Source organism: Paroedura picta, chromosome 3 (assembly GCF_049243985.1).
Source record: "Paroedura picta isolate Pp20150507F chromosome 3, Ppicta_v3.0, whole genome shotgun sequence".
Classification (NCBI taxonomy): domain Eukaryota; kingdom Metazoa; phylum Chordata; class Lepidosauria; order Squamata; family Gekkonidae; genus Paroedura; species Paroedura picta.
Window position 1 is genome coordinate 64,810,813 of NC_135371.1, and position 17,723 is coordinate 64,828,535.

Genomic DNA, 17,723 nt, shown 5'->3' on the forward strand with positions numbered 1-17,723 from the left:
AGGATGCCCCTTCTAGGGATCTCTCCTGCTTTTCCCACCTTCAGGAGGCATGGGCTTTATTTATTTTATTTATTTATTTAGATTTTTATATACTTTAACTAGCTGCCACCACTCTAAATCTAGGGCTTTACTGGAAAGGGCCCAGAGCTCCTTCCCTGTCCCCAGGCAACTCCCTTTTCAGTCAGGGGTGCCCTGATATTTGACCAAATATAAGGTGTGAAGGAACCAAGCAGAGTAAGTGAGAAATAGTTTAATAATCAAATACTAGAAGAAGTACTAGAATACGTAAAATGAAGCAGAATTCAAGGATACTATTGCACAGAGCAAATCTCATACAGAAAGTAACTGACCGGAAAACCACGAGGGACACCAGCTTCCCTGGGGCATCACCCAGAATTATAGGTCATCTCCAGAGATAAATTCCTCTGAGAAAACAGATGCTTTGCAAGGTGGACTTGATGACATTGAACCCCACTGAGGTGACCTTGTCCTCCCCTGGCCTCCCCTCAAATCTCCAGGAATTTCCCAACCTGCAGTTGACAACCTTAAAGCAAACCCTCCCCCCCCCCAATCCCCTGCTGGTGGCCAGGGTAGACCTGACAACACTAAGTTAAGAAATTAAAGTTTCCTAACCTGACTGCCATACTTGGTTCCTATACCTATCTCAATATATGACCCCAGTAGACCAAACTTTGCACCCACCATGGAGTGAGAGATCAACCCCTCCAAAAGCAGCTTCATTAACTGCTCAGCTTCAGGGACTGAACATTCCACTTCTTCTGTATATTCACTGTTAGGGCTCTGCCTCCTTTGACAACATTTGGTGCCAGTTTTCCCTCCTTTTTGGCCAGGCTGAATCCTGAGGTTTGGAGGCTGCCTGGGAAATGTAAGGCTTGCAGGGAAATGGGCAGCCCCTGTGAGTGAAGGAAAGGCTGTCTCTCGGTCTACAGACTTGCTCCACGCCCTAACCTTAGGCATGACAGAGGGTATTCTGATGCAGGAGAACAGAGAAAGATATCACTTTAGGCAACCATTTTGCTTGCAGGTAAAACTGCAGTAACTCAGTTAAAAAAAAAACGTAATACAATTTTTCTCTTTTAGTCTAGGGGCTAGTAAGGATATCAAAATCTACATAGGTAAAATACCAGGGTTATATGATTATATATCTTGAGAAATAATGTAATGGTTATCAGTTTGTGCCAAGGAAGGGTTCTGTCAAAAATGCAGTGCGGAGAGCGTTCTGAAAAAAGGGATGCCCTCATTTCCAAAGATGTTTTGCTTCTGACTCACAAACAACGATTATTTTATCTGTATGAAGCTGCTGAGGTCTATACTGGTCCTTGGATAGAATGAGAAAATTGGGGGGGGGGGGGTGCCAGACACTGTGATTATAATCCGAAAATGAAAAGGGATGTTGGTTGCCAGAAGTGACATGTTTTTGAGGGTTTTTTGTTGCTCTTCTCCCTCTCTGGGAGTCCAAGAACTGTTGATGGAGGATTTGGCAGATTATTACTGGCAGAATGGTTACGATTTAAAAGCCAAGTTTTATGACAGTTTTCTCAGCACATACTTCAGTGGATTTCGACATCACATTAGAGTAAGTTTCTAGCTCCGTGGCTGTTGCCAGAGAACAACAAAAATGCGGAGTGTCTGCTGGGCTCAGAGGCGAGTTAGAACGCGGAGTTCCTTTTTAACTTGCCCTTCTATCCCCTGCCCTTTTCCGCCACAAATTCTGTCAGCCTATTGGGTAAAAACGCAAACACGGTTAGGTTGCATTAAGCAAAGGACAGTTACCTAAATTATCCCAAATGTCAAATGTTAAGGACACGTTTAACGGGGCTCACTTCCCGACTGTACGGACAAACACGTGTTTTTTTGAGGGGAAGGGCTGGCTGTTCTGCATTAGAGTTATTTTCCGAAGTATTTCCCCTACTTCATTCCTTCCTTTCTGTGTTTATGGTGCTTAGGAGCTTCCTTTGAAGCTCACCAGGGAGTAAATCGCACGGAACAGAGTGGGACTTTGGGCGGGATTGCGCTGCATAGTCATGTCGGGCTACTTTCATGTCGGGCTACCCCCCCCCCGACCCGTCCGGCTACTTTCAGGGCCATTTCGCACAGAGCTCAAAGTTGCTATTTGGTTGCCGTTTGTGAAAGCGCTACTTCAAGTAGCGAAATGTAACTAGCCGTGCCCGTAACGCACAGCTGCGGTTTTTGCGGAATTTGGCACTTTCACTTCTCGCCACTTTCGTAACCCACAGGCTTCCGGTTCTCCGTCTTATCGCTACAAAGGAGGTCCCTTTTTAGCGCTTCTGGCCTCCCGTGCCCGTCAATCAAACTGCAGGCACACCTTTGACCTCGACCCTAAAGCCGAACTTGTCGGGGTTCCCTTTTTTTTTAAAAAACCCAGGAAACCCCGTAGCAACGCGTTATCGTCCAATCATTGGCGCCCTTGGAACGTGTTTTCTATTGTTTTCTAGGAACCAGATGCATTGACATGTTTGATTGGTTAATCCCCGCCCACAGTACACGCCCACAGGTTACCTGCTTATATGCACCTGGGCAGACACGCGGTCGGCCTCACTCTTTTGTTTGCGTAGCCTACTGCCCGCAGCACAGGTCAACGTTGCAATGGAGAGGCTTATTTTTCAATTGCTGGCTTACATGCTCGCGGTGGTCCAGCGCATGAATACCGCCTTGTCGCGTCGGACGTATGCTATCGCGGAGTACCGAGAACGGGTGGCCGGAACGCTGACCAGCAGCAGAAGACGTTCTGTAAGGGTAACCATGGCGGCCAAGAAACGCTGGCAAGCTCTGGCAGAGGTCCGGTTCCCCCCCCGGTTCTGGGTGGACGAACGATCCTCTGACTGGTGGGAGAATTTTGTGTGGACTCGCTGGGATGATGACCACTGGATTGCCAACTTCAGGATGTCGAGGGGGACATTTTTTGAACTCGTGGAGGCTCTACGTGGACGCATGGAGAGGCAAGTCACTGGCATGCGGCGCCCCGTTCCAGTTGAAAAAAGGGTGGCTGCCGCATTGTGGTACTTGGCCACCCCTCAGTACTTCCGTACAGTAGCCCAGCAATTCGGACTCGGAGTCACTACGGTTGGCGATATCCTTAAGGAGTTCTGCCTCGCCATGGAGGCGGAATTGTTCAGCAAAGTCGTGTGCCTCGGAGACCGGCTTGGAGCGGTGAGTGTCATTCTATTCCCTTTTGCCCTTTAAATTTTTTTTCTTGTTTGACAGGTCAGCAACGAAGACGCGATACACCCCACGCTGACATGCAATGGCTTATATTCTTTTCTTTCCCTTATTCCAGAGTATGGACGGGTTTGCCAGGCTTGGATTCCCGCATTGTTTTGCGGCCGTCGATGGAAGCCACATCCCTATCCGTGCCCCCGGGGGAAGCATAAAAGAGTACGGGAACAGGAAGGACTTTTGCTCTGTTCTCCTGCAAGGAACAGTGGACTTCTCCGGCCGGTTTATCGATGCCGAGGTGGGGTGGAGTGGCAGGAGGCATGATGCCCTTGTTTTCAGGGAATCCAACCTCAGGAAAGCCATGGACGAAGGGGTCTTTGTTCCAGGAAACCCCACCGCCACCATTGAGGGCGTGCGTGTGCCGGCGTTGGTCCTCGGGGACGGAGCCTACCCATTACGACGCTGGCTCATGACTCCCTACAAGCGGCCAAGGACGGACGTGCAGAGCCACTACAACCTCAGTCACTCCCGGGCAAGGAATGTAGTGGAGCGTGCCTTTGGACGTTTGAAGTCACGGTTCCGTTGTTTAATGTCACGACTCCATGTACATATTGACAATGTGACTCCGCTGATAATCGCATGTGTGATTTTGCACAACATATGCGAGGACAAGGGACATAACATCCCCTTCCCTGAGGACGAACCTGAACCTGTAGTCCTTCAGGATACACAGGACATCCCTGAAGCAAGGAGAAAAAGGATATATGCTGAGGGGTGCAAGGTTCGGGACGCCATAGCCACCCACATCTACAGAAACAGGAGGCGTGTTTAATTGTTTTTCCTACTCTGTTGTTGAATAAAGTTTTGTGTTCTTTGTTTAACCTTGTCTTGTGCGGTTTGTGTACTTTGCCAGCAAAAAAACGGGGATTCTCTGGTCCAAAAGCACTTTGACAGCCCTAAATGCTAACTCCCCACTGAAATTGACAAACACAATACGGAAGCGCTGAATGGGGAAAGTTCGGGGAGGCGGGTAGCCAGGAAGTATTGGCGACCCCTGTCAAACCGGAGGATCAATCCACTTATGTTCCAAGGAATAATTTTATTGGTGGGCAGCTTTGATACATTTAAAAAACGGGGTGGTCGATCGGAGCAACGCACGTTCGTTCCCTAACCGTCATTCCGAAGATGCCGAAGCCACGGAAGGGCTCCTTCTGGCAGCGCGCCGAGGCTGAGGCACTTCTGGAGCTGGTGCTACAATCAAAAAGTGTTGGCCGCCTAATGGCCAGCACCCACTGCCACACCAAGGGTGCCTACCTGGTGTTGGCTTCAAAGCTGAGGGAGAGGGGCTATGTCCGGACCTGGGAGCAGGTCCGGACAAAATTCAAGCGCCTTAAGCTGGACTTCCTAAACAGTCTGGAACAGTGGGGGGGGATCCCGCAGCCAAGTGGGAGGACGGTCTTCCACGACCAGATGGTGAAAATATGGGAGAAGGCTGGGAAGCCCCCCCTGGACATGAGGAGGCATATGGGTGAGTGCTGCCCTCGTTGTGTTTTGCCCTTAAACATGCATGGAATGACTAGCTGCCTCTTTCCCCTACTGTCCCCAATGAAATTCGAGAAAGTATTTAGATGCTGTCAACCCCCTCAGACTTAGCCAGCCAGTACTGTAGAACCACTTTGGTTATGCGCTTAGACTCTAACTGTGGTGTGTCCACCAGCTGTGTTTCATCTCTGTTTTGTGTGCTTTTAATTATGATTTGTCTTTTTCTTTGCCCAGCCACACAATCACCATCCAAGCTGGCAACAGCACCTGAGCGTGAGGAGGGGGAGGAAGAGGGACCTTCCACCTCGGGACAGGCTGCAGGTGAGAGTTTTATGTCTGTGAGGGAGACCCATGTGTGTGTACCCACACGGAGCCATATGGGAGCCTGATGTGATGCTTCCTTTTGGAGTGTGATCAAATTCTTTGTTTGATTTCTATAGCTGAAACTGTGGAGGCAAGGCTGCGTGCCATGGAGGCCAGAGTTACTTCCCTGGAGGCTCAAGTGGCGGAGCTGAAAGGGGAGATTGAGCAGCACAGGCAACAGAGGGAGGCGGAAGAGCGTAGGTTATGTTCCCCACTGCCCAACTCTTCTCACACTGTGGCTAAGGCCACTTAAAAGTGTATGCATGTAAACTAAAGAAATTTGAAAATATGTGTGGTACTAATGTGTACTTTTTCTCCCTCCCCACAGTTAAGAAGAAGGAGGACGAAGAGCTCTTCCGGCGCAAAGTTAGGGGGACCGTGGGACGGCTGTGCAGGAGAGTTAGGGCGATGGAAGGGGCTGGGGAGGGGAGCGGTGGGACCTGAGTTTTGTTTCCTGTTTGTGTTTTGGGGTAGGGGTTGGGGGGGGGGCTCCAAGTTTCATTCCCCAATGTTTTTCCCCTGTTAAATGTATACTTTTGTTAAAAAAAATTGGTTTTCCAGGGGGGTGGGGGGTGGTGGTGCTGGTGGGGCTCCAAGTTTCACTCCCTAATGTTTTTCCCCTGTTAAAATGTTTTTTAAAATAAAATGTTATTGCAAATTTTATAACAAGACTCCAGTGTGACTTCTTAAACTCGCACATATTTAACCCCACACCACACTCCTAAAACTCCTAGAACTAACACCCCTCCAACCTCCAACCCACACAGCAGTACCACAATATACACAATCACTAGAGAGGCCGCTTTCAGCCTTGCAGATTCTACAGTAGGGTACACAGAGACAGAGTCAAAAATATAAACTTTATTCAACAAACAACAAAACACAGATAACATGAAATAGAAAAAGTGGGCAAAACTAGGAGGGGGAGTACTTGTCTGCTGGTTTAATTTTTCTCTTTCCGAGAATAGTCCTCCTTCTTGTTTGGGTGGAGGCATTCTGAGAGGGAGTCGGTGGGGTGGGTGCTGGAAGTGGTGGTGTTGGTGTGGGTGGTGGTGGGGGGGCGATTTGTGGAGGGTAGGCCCTTTCCATGACCGCTACAGCCCTCTCCATGAGTCTCCTTATCAGACGCACCTCCTCCACGCCTTCGCGTAGGATTTGGTTTGTCTCTCTAAGGACTGCCCTCAATTTTCTCCCCTCCTGGGCAATGAGTGTGAGCATGGCTTGGTCAGCGGCCGCGGCACGCCGTGACTCCTCATAGCAGTGCTCAAGGAGCCTCTCTCCCACGCTTGTCAAGACGGAGACGCGCCTCAGCCTGCCGCGTTCCCTCGTAAGCCTCTCCTCTGCTGGGAGCGCACCTCTAGGTGGTGGGCTGCCTGGAGCCAGGGGTGGTTCCTCCTCCTCATCTGAAAGAACCTCTGTTGGCAAAAAATGAGAAACAAAACTGTTAGTAACATCCAAAAAGTCAAAACACACCATGGTGGACATGGTGTTCTTTTTTGTCCCCGTGTTTTCCTGCCAAGAATTTAAACAATCCCCGGCGAGCACATGGCTATTGTTTGTTTGCCCATGGTGTGCTTTTACTTTTGCCTACTTTCACAGCAGGACTCTCAACAATTAAAAGGGAGCACATGGTTAGTGCCTAGCGACATTGTCCTGCAGCTATGGCTCGAAAGGAACAGGTCATGCACGCTCACCATCTTGAATCTGTATCCGCCTGCGCCGGGCAGGAGGTCCAAGCACCCTAGGCTGTTCCTCCTCCTGTGTTCCGGGTATGAAATCTGCAAAAAAAGGAAAAAAAACAGATCTAGGACCAAAGGGTGGCAAAGCCAGCTTCAAAGCCTACACCAGCAACGCAGAGGGACTCTCTTCTTTCTCTTAGCAGTGCTGCTGCCCTGCACAAACAGAAAAGCACAAAGCAGTTAAAACAGCCCCCCCCCCTATTTTTACTAATACCTACCAATGTTAGTTGATGCCCCCGAATCACTATCCACGTCAGGTGCTGCTGGAGACTCTAGGGGCCCCGTCCCTGGCAACTGTGTCTCTGTGGACAAGAGCAGAAAATAGTGAAAAACGAGCAAGCATACACCATGAACCACAAAGCAAGCTCCCAAAGTTGTGAGCCAAAGTACTGCAGAAGGCCTATGGGCGAGGCATGCTGCAAATATTTTGGGGCTGTTGGTTAAACATGACCGTTTCAAATACTAACCACATCAAGCACTCCACAGCCAACCATCTTAATAAATCTTTTAAAAATTAAAATTAAATTATAAAATTAAAACCGTTTCAAATAGTAACCACAGCAAGCACTCCACAGCCTACCTTCTTTTAAAATCTTTTAAAAATTAAATTATAAAATTATAAAATTAAAACCGTTTCAAATAGTAACCACAGCAAGCACTCCACAGCCTACCGTATTATGCGTTGCAACGAACACACGAGAAAACGATGCCCAAACGTCAGAACACACATTTGCTTAAAAGGAAAAATAAAATAAAAAGAAAATCACTTACCGGAGGCAAGGGGCGTTTGCTCAGGAGCCTCCTCTGGCTCCCCAGGAACGATGGCGATCAGGTCCAGCGTTACCGATTCCGCGGCTCGTTGCTGGACGGGGGGTGGAGGGCGAAAGCTGGAGGAGGTTCCCTCGCCGGGATCCTCCTCAGCGGGTGGTTCCTCGACCGGGGCAGCCGGCTTCCGAACCACCTTAAGGCTCCGGCCGACGCGCTTCGGCCTGCCGGATCCTTCCCCGTCCCCGTACAGCTGGCGCTGCTCCTCGAAGTAGGGGCAGGTCACCTTTTCGTTGCCGGAACCCTTGTTATGGTTCACGGCTCTCATGTACTCTGCCCTCATTGTCTTGGTCTTCGACCGGCATTCAAGGCCGGTCCTGTTGTGGCCCAGGGCGCGCATCTTAATAGCCACTTGTTCAAAAACCTCCCTATTCCTGTGGGAGGACTGGAACGCGTCCTGGATTTTCTCCTCCGAGAAAATCCCGATCAGGTCCCTGATCTCCGCGTCCCTCCAAGTTGGGCCACGGCCGGTTGCAGGGACGGACGAGGCTTGAGAAGACGATTCCATGTTGCTTTTGCTAGTAGCTGAGCAAAATGGTGGTGGGAGGTGCAGGGTGCAACGGATCATATACCTTCCCGCACACAAAGACAAAGGGACTAGCCGGCTCCTGATTGGTGGAGGGCAGCAGGGGACACGCACATTGGCCACATCAGGTCACATGTCACGTTCAAAACTCCTCGCGCGGGAACAGGATCTGCTCCTAATGGCCAGATTGGCGCCCTTGTTGTTTGACTTAACGCATGCGCGTATTCGTTTACACGCGAGAAGAGCAGTTTGAACATGCAGCGGGAGCCATTTTAGGAAAATGTCCGCCATTACACAAACGCATGCCGGTGTTCAACCGAGAGCAAGTGCGGCAGTACTCGGCAGTTCCCCAATAATATTCACCAGCCACAGCATAAATCAACCAAACATGACATGTAACTGGCGTACGTTCGTTGGCACGCTCAGAGGAATGTTTTTTAAAATGAACGGGGGACGGCGACTCCGCTTGCCGGAGGTCTAGCCGCCAATGGAAGGGGTTGTCCGCACCCAAGCACAAGCACGCACCGGGAACCACACAAAGACCCACTACACATAAGCCGCCCCTCATTATATCACCTCGAATCATGTCTATTGAACCCCTGTAAGCTAAGCAGGAGACTGCGAGCGGCGACCGTTCGTTGGCACGCTCAGAGGAAAATTTTTTAAAATGAACGGGGGACGGCAACTCCGCTTGCCGGAGGTCTAGCCGCCAATGGAAGGGGTTGTCCGCACCCAAGCACAAGCACGCACTGGGAACCACACAAAGACCCACTACACATAAGCCGCCCCTCATGAAATCACCACGAATCACGTCTATTGAACCCCTCTAAGCTAAGCAGGAGACTGCGAGCGGCGAATGTTCGTTGGCACGCTCAGAGGAAAATTTTTTAAAATGCTCCCTGTACGTTGACTCCGCTAGGACTGGCCGATGGTAGACGGGGTTTTAAGCTTTGGGCAAATTTTGGGAACGTGACGGTGTGTGCCACTGTGCTTGTGAAAAACTCTTGTGGTGTCCGGGCAGAATTTCCGAAAGTGATCGTGCTTGAAAGCCAGTCGCTGTCCCGTTGCCTCGTAGATCCCCGCTCGCTCGGAGAAAAAAAAAATGGCGAACAGTTCGCCGGAAGTTTGGAGGACAGGCTCGGGAGGAGGGACTTTGAAGAACCCGCAACAATGGTAACGCACAGGTCTTTAGCGCTACTGTTGCAGATTGGTTGCAGGAGTGTATCGCTATCCGGAGGGTGAATCCAGTTTTCTGGATTCCCCTAGAAGCGCTACAACGAAGCGCTTTTTGCGGGTCGGTTTCAGGATTGTTGCAGATTGTTTACGACGTCGTGCGTTATGGCAAATTAGTAGCGTTTTCAATCAGCAACCATTGTGCTATTTTTAAGCCGTGGGAAATGCCCCCCACTTTCAGTATCAGCGGCTGCAGTTTCCCCTTCCGTGGTAGGCTTCAGCAAGGTGAGTAACGCTTTTGTTCCCCGTCGCCCCTCCTGTTGGGCTCGAAGCTCGTGGTTAGGGGTCTACAAGACGCCCCGCGGACAGGAAATGGAGCTGGCGTTCACTGGCATGCCACTGGGTCACTCCTGATGTCGCTGCCGATCTAGGCTGCATCCTGTGCACATGGCTAGCAGCCGGAACGGGAAGCTGCGGCGGCAGCGGCGGCGGGCGGCGGCGGCGGGGGGATCATGGTAGAGAGGAAGCCCGGGCTCTTTGCTGCGGCTTTAAGCGATATTGCGGGAGAAGAGGGAGTTCTTGTATGGAAAATGTATCTGTTGCCTCTCAGAAGAACTTGCCAGAGGCACCTTACGAAGTAGAATGTGATAAAACCATTAAGGGCAAACGGTGTTTAAAAGCAACCCCATGTTCAAAATCCAGCAACTAAGTGCACTTACTCCTGCATTTTGTAAGGGAAACATTGGAGGGCTCTGAGATCATAATACCAAGAGGAGGTTTGGGCCTGGGTGTGCCCTGGTTCAAGATAAGGGAAAGCAAAACACCACCATGGGTGGAGTGGGAGTTTCTTTTTTTGTAAATACAGACACTTTTTATTCATTGGAGTTGTATCTGGCAGTTTTCTGCTGCTGGGCCCATATTCATATCACAAGGATGCAGGAATAGCTTTCTTTTGTGATGGAACTGGAACAAGCACTTCTCACGCATTCTTCTGACACTCAAAAGGACTATTTTGTTTGCAGTCTGGCTGCTATGGCAATGATACAGGACCTCCTCTTAGATGCCTTGGAAGACCTTGGTCAAGAAGATTTTGAGAAGCTGAAATTCAAGTTGCGTACCACTGCTGTTCCTGGAGCCAAGACTATACCACTCGGACGGCTGGAGAAGGCAAAACGGGAAGAGCTGGTGGAACTCATGGTTGAATTCTATGAGGACAAGGCAGTTGCCCTGATTGTCACCATTTTTGAGGACATCGGTCTCAAATACAATGCATCGAAACTCAGTGAGGGTATGGATGTGCACATCGGAAGATGTGATATGCCATGTTGTTGTTGTTAGGTGCAAAGTTGTGTCCGACAAATCGCGACCCCATGGACAATGATCCTCCAGGCCTTCCTGTCCTCTACCATTCCCCGGAGTCCATTTAAGTTTGCACCTACTGCTTCAGTGACTCCATCCAGCCACTTCATTCTCTGTCGTCCCCTTCTTCTTTTGCCCTCGATCGCTCCCAGCATTAGGCTCTTCTCCAGGGAGTCCTTCCTTCTCATGAGGTGGCCAAAATATTTGAGTTTCATCTTCAGGATCTGGCCTTCTAAAGAGCAGTCAGGGCTGATCTCCTCTAGGACTGACCGGTTTGTTCGCCTTGCAGTCCAAGGGACTCACAAGAGTCTTCTCCAGCACCAGAGTTCAAAAGCCTCAATTCTTTGATGCTCTATCATTCCCCCCCCCCTTACTGTTGTATGCACCCCAGGTTTGCCTAACTAAGCACTGTTGTAATAATTGGCTGAATAAACATATGGCTGATACCTCCATCCCTCTCCAAGTAACTGGTGGCTCTTTGCTGCCAAGAGCGAGAGTGGTAATAATTTATCTTTTCTTGCCGTTATTCCAGAGCCTAACAGCATTCAGTCATGCATCTGATTCCTTCCTCTCTCTGCCTTCCAAGAAAGCTAGCTTTATCAACAGAGCTGTAAGCCACAATAACTGAATGCATTTAACTACACCTCTTCAATAACACAAGATGGACTTTGGCTCCAGGTTATACTTTATATAAAATCTTTCATGGTTCCAAAACTGAGAGTAATGCAAAGTTGCAGGAAAGGGTTTGGAATTATTGTATCAGATCAATATAACTAATTCTCAACATGGATCCATCTGTGGATATTTAAATTCAGAGTTTGGAGACATGAACAGACAAAATAGATCTTTCTACAAACCTGAAAAAAGTTCCAGGTTTACATTAAAATCTTTTTTAAAAATACACCAGAGAGTTACCCACTTCAAATAATACAAGCTGTACCTGAAGCTTGAAGAAATGAATTCCTTTTCAGGGGGATTGCTAACAAGCCAAAACAGTATTGCCAGTCTTGGTTTTGTTAGTAAAAGTCAAAGCGAGGGTGCAGGACACTATGCAGGGTCATTTTGGCATATGAAGGAGAATTTATTGAGCCAGGGCCTGGCAGCAACCACTGGTTGGCTTGATAACATGCAGCTTCTATGATTCACCCAGGATTGCCAGTTTGGAACTGTTGAATAGCAGCCGCCACACAAAAGCCAGTGTCGTATAGAGGTTAGCATTTTAGACCAGGATCTAGTACACTTAGGCCTGAAACCTCACTCTAACCTGGAAGGTTACTGGCTGACCTTGGGCCAGTCACATATTCTCATCCTAACCTACCTCACAGGGTTGTTATAAGTAGAATGGAGGAGATGAAAATGATGTGAGCAAATTTTGGTCCCAATTGTGGAGAAGTGGGGGGAGTAAAAATGAAGTAAATAATATGTATAGCTGGAGATGGATGGTAGATAAAATATTAGTTGGTGGGTTGGTGGAAAGGAGAGGGAAGCAGGAAAAGGTGAGGATATAGGGGTTGCCCAGAAGAAGGAAAAACAGTATAGAGAGGGGGAGGCAGAATAGTGAGGTGCCCTCTGCAGGTCCTTGGAAGGTAGCATGCTGCACAACTAGAGTCGGTGGTTCCCCACTGCACAACTGGGACAAGTCTGGCAACCAGCATCATATAACCCAATCGTAGTTTTCCTGGGTAGAGGCTGTCAAGGGGGGAAATCTGAAGATTGGGTTGCGGGGACAGATAAAGGTAAGTTGGCAGGTGGCTAGGAAGGAGAGAAGAGGCAGGAAATGATGAGGCTGTGGGGCTTTCAGAGAAGAAAAGAGGAAATATTGGGGGAGGACAAACGAGATGCTCCCTGGAAGTCCCTGCAAGCCCTCCACTTACTATGTTTATATTCAGGTGGCTATTAGGGTCAAAATTTTTCCTCTGATAATACAAGAATGCCTAACATATTCTTTCATTTCATTTTCAGTGTTTGGGAAGCAAGTTCAAGGTATGTGAGCACTGACATTTAAAATAAGTGGATCTCTTCTCATATTAACCTGCAGTCAGCTATGAGAGGCAATAAGAGCCTCATGGTTCAATAATATGTGTGACATGTTTGAGAGGGAAAACAGACCTCAGGAAAGAATGCACATGGCACCCCTAGGCTCATTCTACTCTACGGTTCCAATCCAAAACATGCAGTCCTGTGCATACTCGGTGATATTGGAAAATGCTGTCAGACACAGTGGAGGGTTGCCATTGTCTGCCTCTGCTTAGTGACCCTGAACTTCCTTGGTTATCTACAATCCAAGTACTAACTGGGGCTTGGGCCAAGTGCACACTTATATGGAATTAAATTCTACTGAACATATTGGGGCATACATCTGAGTAGGCCTGCTTAGGACTGCATTGTAAAGCTGGAGTATTTCTTGAGACAGACATTGCATCTTAAAACCGCCGGTGCCGCGGACTAAATAAAGCAGTAAGCAATGGTGGGGAGGAGTTAGGGCGGGCTCTGTCCGGGATAAAAACTCGGAGGAGCGAATCAGGAGCCGCTTCGCGGCTCCTGATTCACTCATCCGAGTGTCAATCCTGGACCAAGGAGGCAATGGGGAGGCGCGCGAAGCACGCCTCCCCATTGCCTCCTTGGTCAATCCTGGACCAAGGAGGCAATGGGGAGGCGCGCGAAGCACGCCTCCCCATTGCCTCCTTGGCCGCCATTGCCTCCACCTCGATGCGGGGAGAGGAGCAGGGCCGCCGCATCTTTGACGCGGCGGCCCTGCTCCTTTCCACCCGCACACCCGCCCAACTCTGACTTCTCCCGGCCGCTCCAGCAGCCAGGAGAAGGCTGCCGCTAACTCCCTACCTTCGGACGACACTGCCCACGCACTTCGCCACCGCCACCACAACAGACTTCGCCCAGCCAACATGGCGCCGCGGACTCCAAAAGCACCACCCAGCCACTCCACATTCGCCGCCCCGCCGATGCCTCGGACACGCAACATGGCGCCGCAGCATGGCCCACCGCTCCACACCCTGTGCTGCCCAGCCCAAGCCCCAGGACACACCCGAAGAGCCACTCCGTTGCCACCGCCGTGCCTGCCCTGCCGCCCCCAGTACTGCGCCTGGGCCGCCGCCCTGCCGAGCCACGTGCCCGCCTGCCTCGGAGCAGCCGCGATCCACCGGCCCCTCATTACCTACGAGCCGAGATGGACGGTAGGCCCACTTTCTTTACTAAAACCCCGGTCCCGCCGAACCCTTCCCCAGTCCGGGGGCGGCGGACACAGGGGGAACGCGCCTGCAACCTCAGAGACCCGCCCCAAGCCGTCTAGCGCCCATTTTATTTCAAAATAAAATGGGATTTTTATCTAGTTAGATATAATGCAATGTAACTCTGCTTAGGATGACACTGGAAGCCTTGTAATAGCTACAGATCAGGCTTTCTCAACCAGGGTTTCATCAAACCTTGAAATTTTTGATAGCCCTGGAAGGGTTTCCCAAATGGGTGGGAGCTAATTAATTTTTTATATATTTTAAAAATGTGTTAAACACATATCATGATACGACCATATATAGTCATGTCAACTTCCCACCCCCCCAAGTGGCCAGTGATGGGCCTGGAGGGTGGACAGGTCCTGGGTAAGTGTGTACACAGCTATGCTTTCCAACCATATTCTGCATAATCACACCACATCTGGGGTTTCTTGAAGCCCGAAGAATGTTTCAGGGGTTCCTCAATGTTAGAACATTTGAGAAGGGCTGCTCTGCTCTAGTTTCATGTCCAGTAGCCTTTAGAGGCCATCAAAATTATAGGGGTATACATTTTTGAGTTAAAGCTCCCTTGTAATGGAAATGCTCTGCTAGTACTGCTGAGAGGAAGCTATATAGGCTGCATAGGTGCACCCATCCACCTATGGATGGGTATATATGCTGACTAGATGCAGGCTGCATTAGGAAGAAACAGAAGCAACAGATGCCAGCCTTGCTGTTTCCCTGTATCTACTTGGTCAGTTCAGTTATAATGCAAGCAAACACTCTGTCTGCTTTGGAGTTAGCTTGCAAATGTAGGTCTCAGCAGTCTTGAGCAAAAGACTTTAAGGTATGGGGGTTGGGGACCACTGCTGTATGGTGTCTGTCTAGCCCTGCAGTTCAGTCATCTACCACTACCTCTTCTGTAGAGAGGACTTCATTCAGAAATTAGCTATATTTTGATAAGAAAAATATTATTGTAAAACTTGTAAAGTTTGGGAGGAGGGCTAGTCAGACGAATTTTGTTGTTATTAGGCTCGAAGTTGTGTCCGACCCATTGTGACCCCATGGACAATGATCCTCCAGGTGTTCCTGTCCTCTACCATTCCCCGGAGTCCATTTAAGTTTGCACCAACTGTTTTGTCAGGATTGTAGAATCTCTGTCATAAATTAGCCTGAGTTCCTCCATGTCAGTTATATTGTTTAATTGAACCTGGCGCCTGCTAGCCCCGGCCTTGTAGTGTGTAAGCAATAAAGTAGAGTAGTGATGTTATTCTAACCTTATCTTGTTATGGGCTCACAGGGTTGTTGTCAATTCTCTCAAGGATGGGAGTTTGGAATCCTGTTGTTGTTTCACATATGTCTTTCCTCACTAACCCCCCTCCTTGGGAACTGTCAAGTTTTGGGCGGGAGAAATGTATTGATAAGCTGAGGCAAATCTGGCTTCGAGTCAGATTTGACTTTCAGTCCAATGCGTATAGTGCTAATCAATAAAACTATTTTCTTTTGAATAAGTTTTGTTGTGAGTTTCCTGTGCGTCTGATATCAAGTCAAATCTCACAACTCCTTTCACCTGCAAAATGCAGGGCGAGGGACATACTTTTTCTGAGCAGGGAGAGGGCCTGGATTGGGACCTCTCCCAGGGCGACGGCGCGAGTGCCGGCCCGCACAGCTCGGGCATGATGCGGGCAATCTCGGGGACAACCCCGGGGCCCGAGGAATTTTTGGAACGACACGTCACCCAGCGCAGGCGATTGTCTAAATACGACCGCCCTACTGGGGATGAGAGGTGGCCGGAGCACCTGGGACTGCCTAGCTACGCGCTGGAGCCTGTGGGTGAGACACAGGACTTGCAGTACAAGCTGGACAGGGTGACTAACTGGCTGCAGGATCTTTCGGGTCGGTTGGATCCGGAGGAGAAGCGCCGAACGCAACGCCTGCTGAAGGAAGTGCTCGGTGGTGGTGCGCACGATACCAGCCTGCGACGAGTGAGTGGTGGGCTTGCACTGCGGGAGCACGGCATGGCGGACACGCAAGCGGCAGCGGATGCTGAGGCGTTGGCCAGGGCCAGGGCGCAGCTGGAAATCGAGGCGGAGGCAGAGGCTCGAGCGAGAGCACAACGAGAACAAGAAGGCGAGGGCGAGGAGCGAGAGGACGAAGGCGGCGCGGGCGGCGATGGAGCCGGAGGGGACGGCGCGGACGGAGGCGAGGACGCAGCGGCGGCGGCAGCAGCGGCGGCGGCGGCGGACGTTGCGGGAGCCGAGGCGGCGGCGGCAGCAGCGGCGCGCGAAGCGGCGCGAGCGGCAGCGCGAGCAGCGGAGGCGGCCCGGGCAGCGGAACGAGCAAGAGCGGCGGCGGGGAGAGGACGAGGCATCGGCCGCGGTGCAAGACCCCCAGTACCGGCCCCGGCACCGGCGGATTGGGGCCCGGGGCGCCTACCAGCCCACCTCCGGGGTGTGGAGATGCGGAGCACCTATAAATTCAAGGCTAAGTTTTCCGGAGACCCCTCCGATTTTCCTACGTTTCTGGTGCACCTCCAGGCCTACATGATGGAAATGGGGTTCACTTTCCAGGACGACGCTGAGAAAGTGCGTTTCGTGGGCCAAGCCCTAGAAGGCAAAGCAGCCAAGTGGTTTGTGGACTTATACCGCTATCACCCCCAAGCCATCCGTGACTACAACCATTTCATGAGAGCCCTGCGCCAGATGTACGTGGAACCGTTCGAGCGAGAGACCGCGGAGAAGAAACTCAGGGCTCACCGGCAAGGGAAGTTGTCAGTGGTCGAGTACGCCAGGGAGTTTAAAGAGCTGGCTTCCTCGGTGCCGGACTGGACGGAGCCCCAACGCGTGCTGTCGTTTGTGGGGGGCCTCAATCCTACTCTGGCAGACAAATGCCTTCTCCTGGAAGACCCGCTTACAGTCGAAGGATGGGTCCAATTGGCTGGGGAGATGGAAAACCGATTGGAGCGAGCTTCGATGGTACAGGTCCTGGCAGGCAAAACCGTGGCGAAAACTTCCACCCCGGCGAAAACCAAGCCCCGAGCCAAGTTGGAGCCGTCTGAGCGCACCCGGCGCATGGAAAAAGGGCTGTGCTTGGGTTGTGGCCAAGCGGGGCACTTTCTCGCAAACTGCCCCTCAAAAGCAACAGCGACCCCGAGGGCCGTGAGCAGCGCCCCACCGAAAGCCCAGCCCGCCAAGAAAACCACTCCCAAGAAAAGTGCCAAGTCTCTTCTGGTGCCAGTGGCTGCCGTGCCAGCAGTGGACGACTCGGAGGAGGGAAGCGGGCTGGAGGACGAGGATCAAGCCGAGGAGCAGTCGGGAAACGAGGACGGTCTGCTGTAAAGGCGCCCCGCCAGCAGGCCGCCAACAGGGGCAAACGCGTGGTGAGTGATTCCCCCTTGCTACTCCTACCTGCCAAGCTCTCCAACCCCAAGTCGGGGAAAACAGTGGGAGTCCGGTGTATCGTGGACTCAGGGTGCACCCAATCCCTAGTGAGCCCGGCACTGGCCGAGACTTTGGGGGTGGGAAAGGTGCCGCTGAGGGAACCCTTGCCAATCACCCAATTAGATGGGAAATGCGCTCCCGGAGGGGAGGCCACGGCGAAAACGCGCCCAATGGACTTGGACATAAAAAAACATTGGGAGCAAATCCAGCCTTTGGTAGCCCCTCATTCTGCCTTCCCTTGTGTGTTAGGGTTGGATTGGCTGAAGGAACATGACCCCTTAGTAAAGTGGAAAGAAGGGACTGTGGACTTTACCTCTCCCGCCTGCGAGCA

The 17,723-nt window shown here is 50.9% G+C and overlaps 2 protein-coding genes across 9 annotated transcripts in view; one reads left to right on the forward strand and one right to left on the reverse strand.

Annotated features, from left to right (window-relative positions):
- Positions 1-5,353: 5,353 nt before the first annotated feature.
- On the reverse strand, positions 5,354-8,235 carry LOC143832150 (uncharacterized). The gene is made up of 4 exons (XM_077326077.1): positions 7,614-8,235; positions 7,061-7,144; positions 6,798-6,881; positions 5,354-6,518 (listed from the first exon to the last, which is right to left on the reverse strand). The coding sequence occupies exons 1-4, from the start codon at positions 8,233-8,235 to the stop codon at positions 6,019-6,021; spliced, it is 1,290 nt and encodes a 429-aa protein (XP_077182192.1). The 3' UTR covers positions 5,354-6,018.
- A 1,354-nt stretch (positions 8,236-9,589) lies between these two features.
- The window catches only part of LOC143832149 (NACHT, LRR and PYD domains-containing protein 3-like), a 53,514-nt gene continuing 45,380 nt past the window's right edge, over positions 9,590-17,723 (forward strand). For 4 of the 8 annotated variants that reach the window (XM_077326066.1, XM_077326070.1, XM_077326071.1 and 1 more), the window contains exons 1-2: positions 9,590-10,654; positions 12,688-12,708. In XM_077326066.1, the coding sequence (XP_077182181.1) occupies positions 10,324-10,654; positions 12,688-12,708 (352 nt within the window). In that variant the 5' untranslated portion in view covers positions 9,590-10,323. Of the gene's footprint in view, positions 10,655-10,684; positions 11,404-12,687; positions 12,709-17,723 lie in introns of those variants that run through there. The other 4 variants (XM_077326069.1, XM_077326067.1, XM_077326075.1 and 1 more) reach the window with 4 other exon arrangements.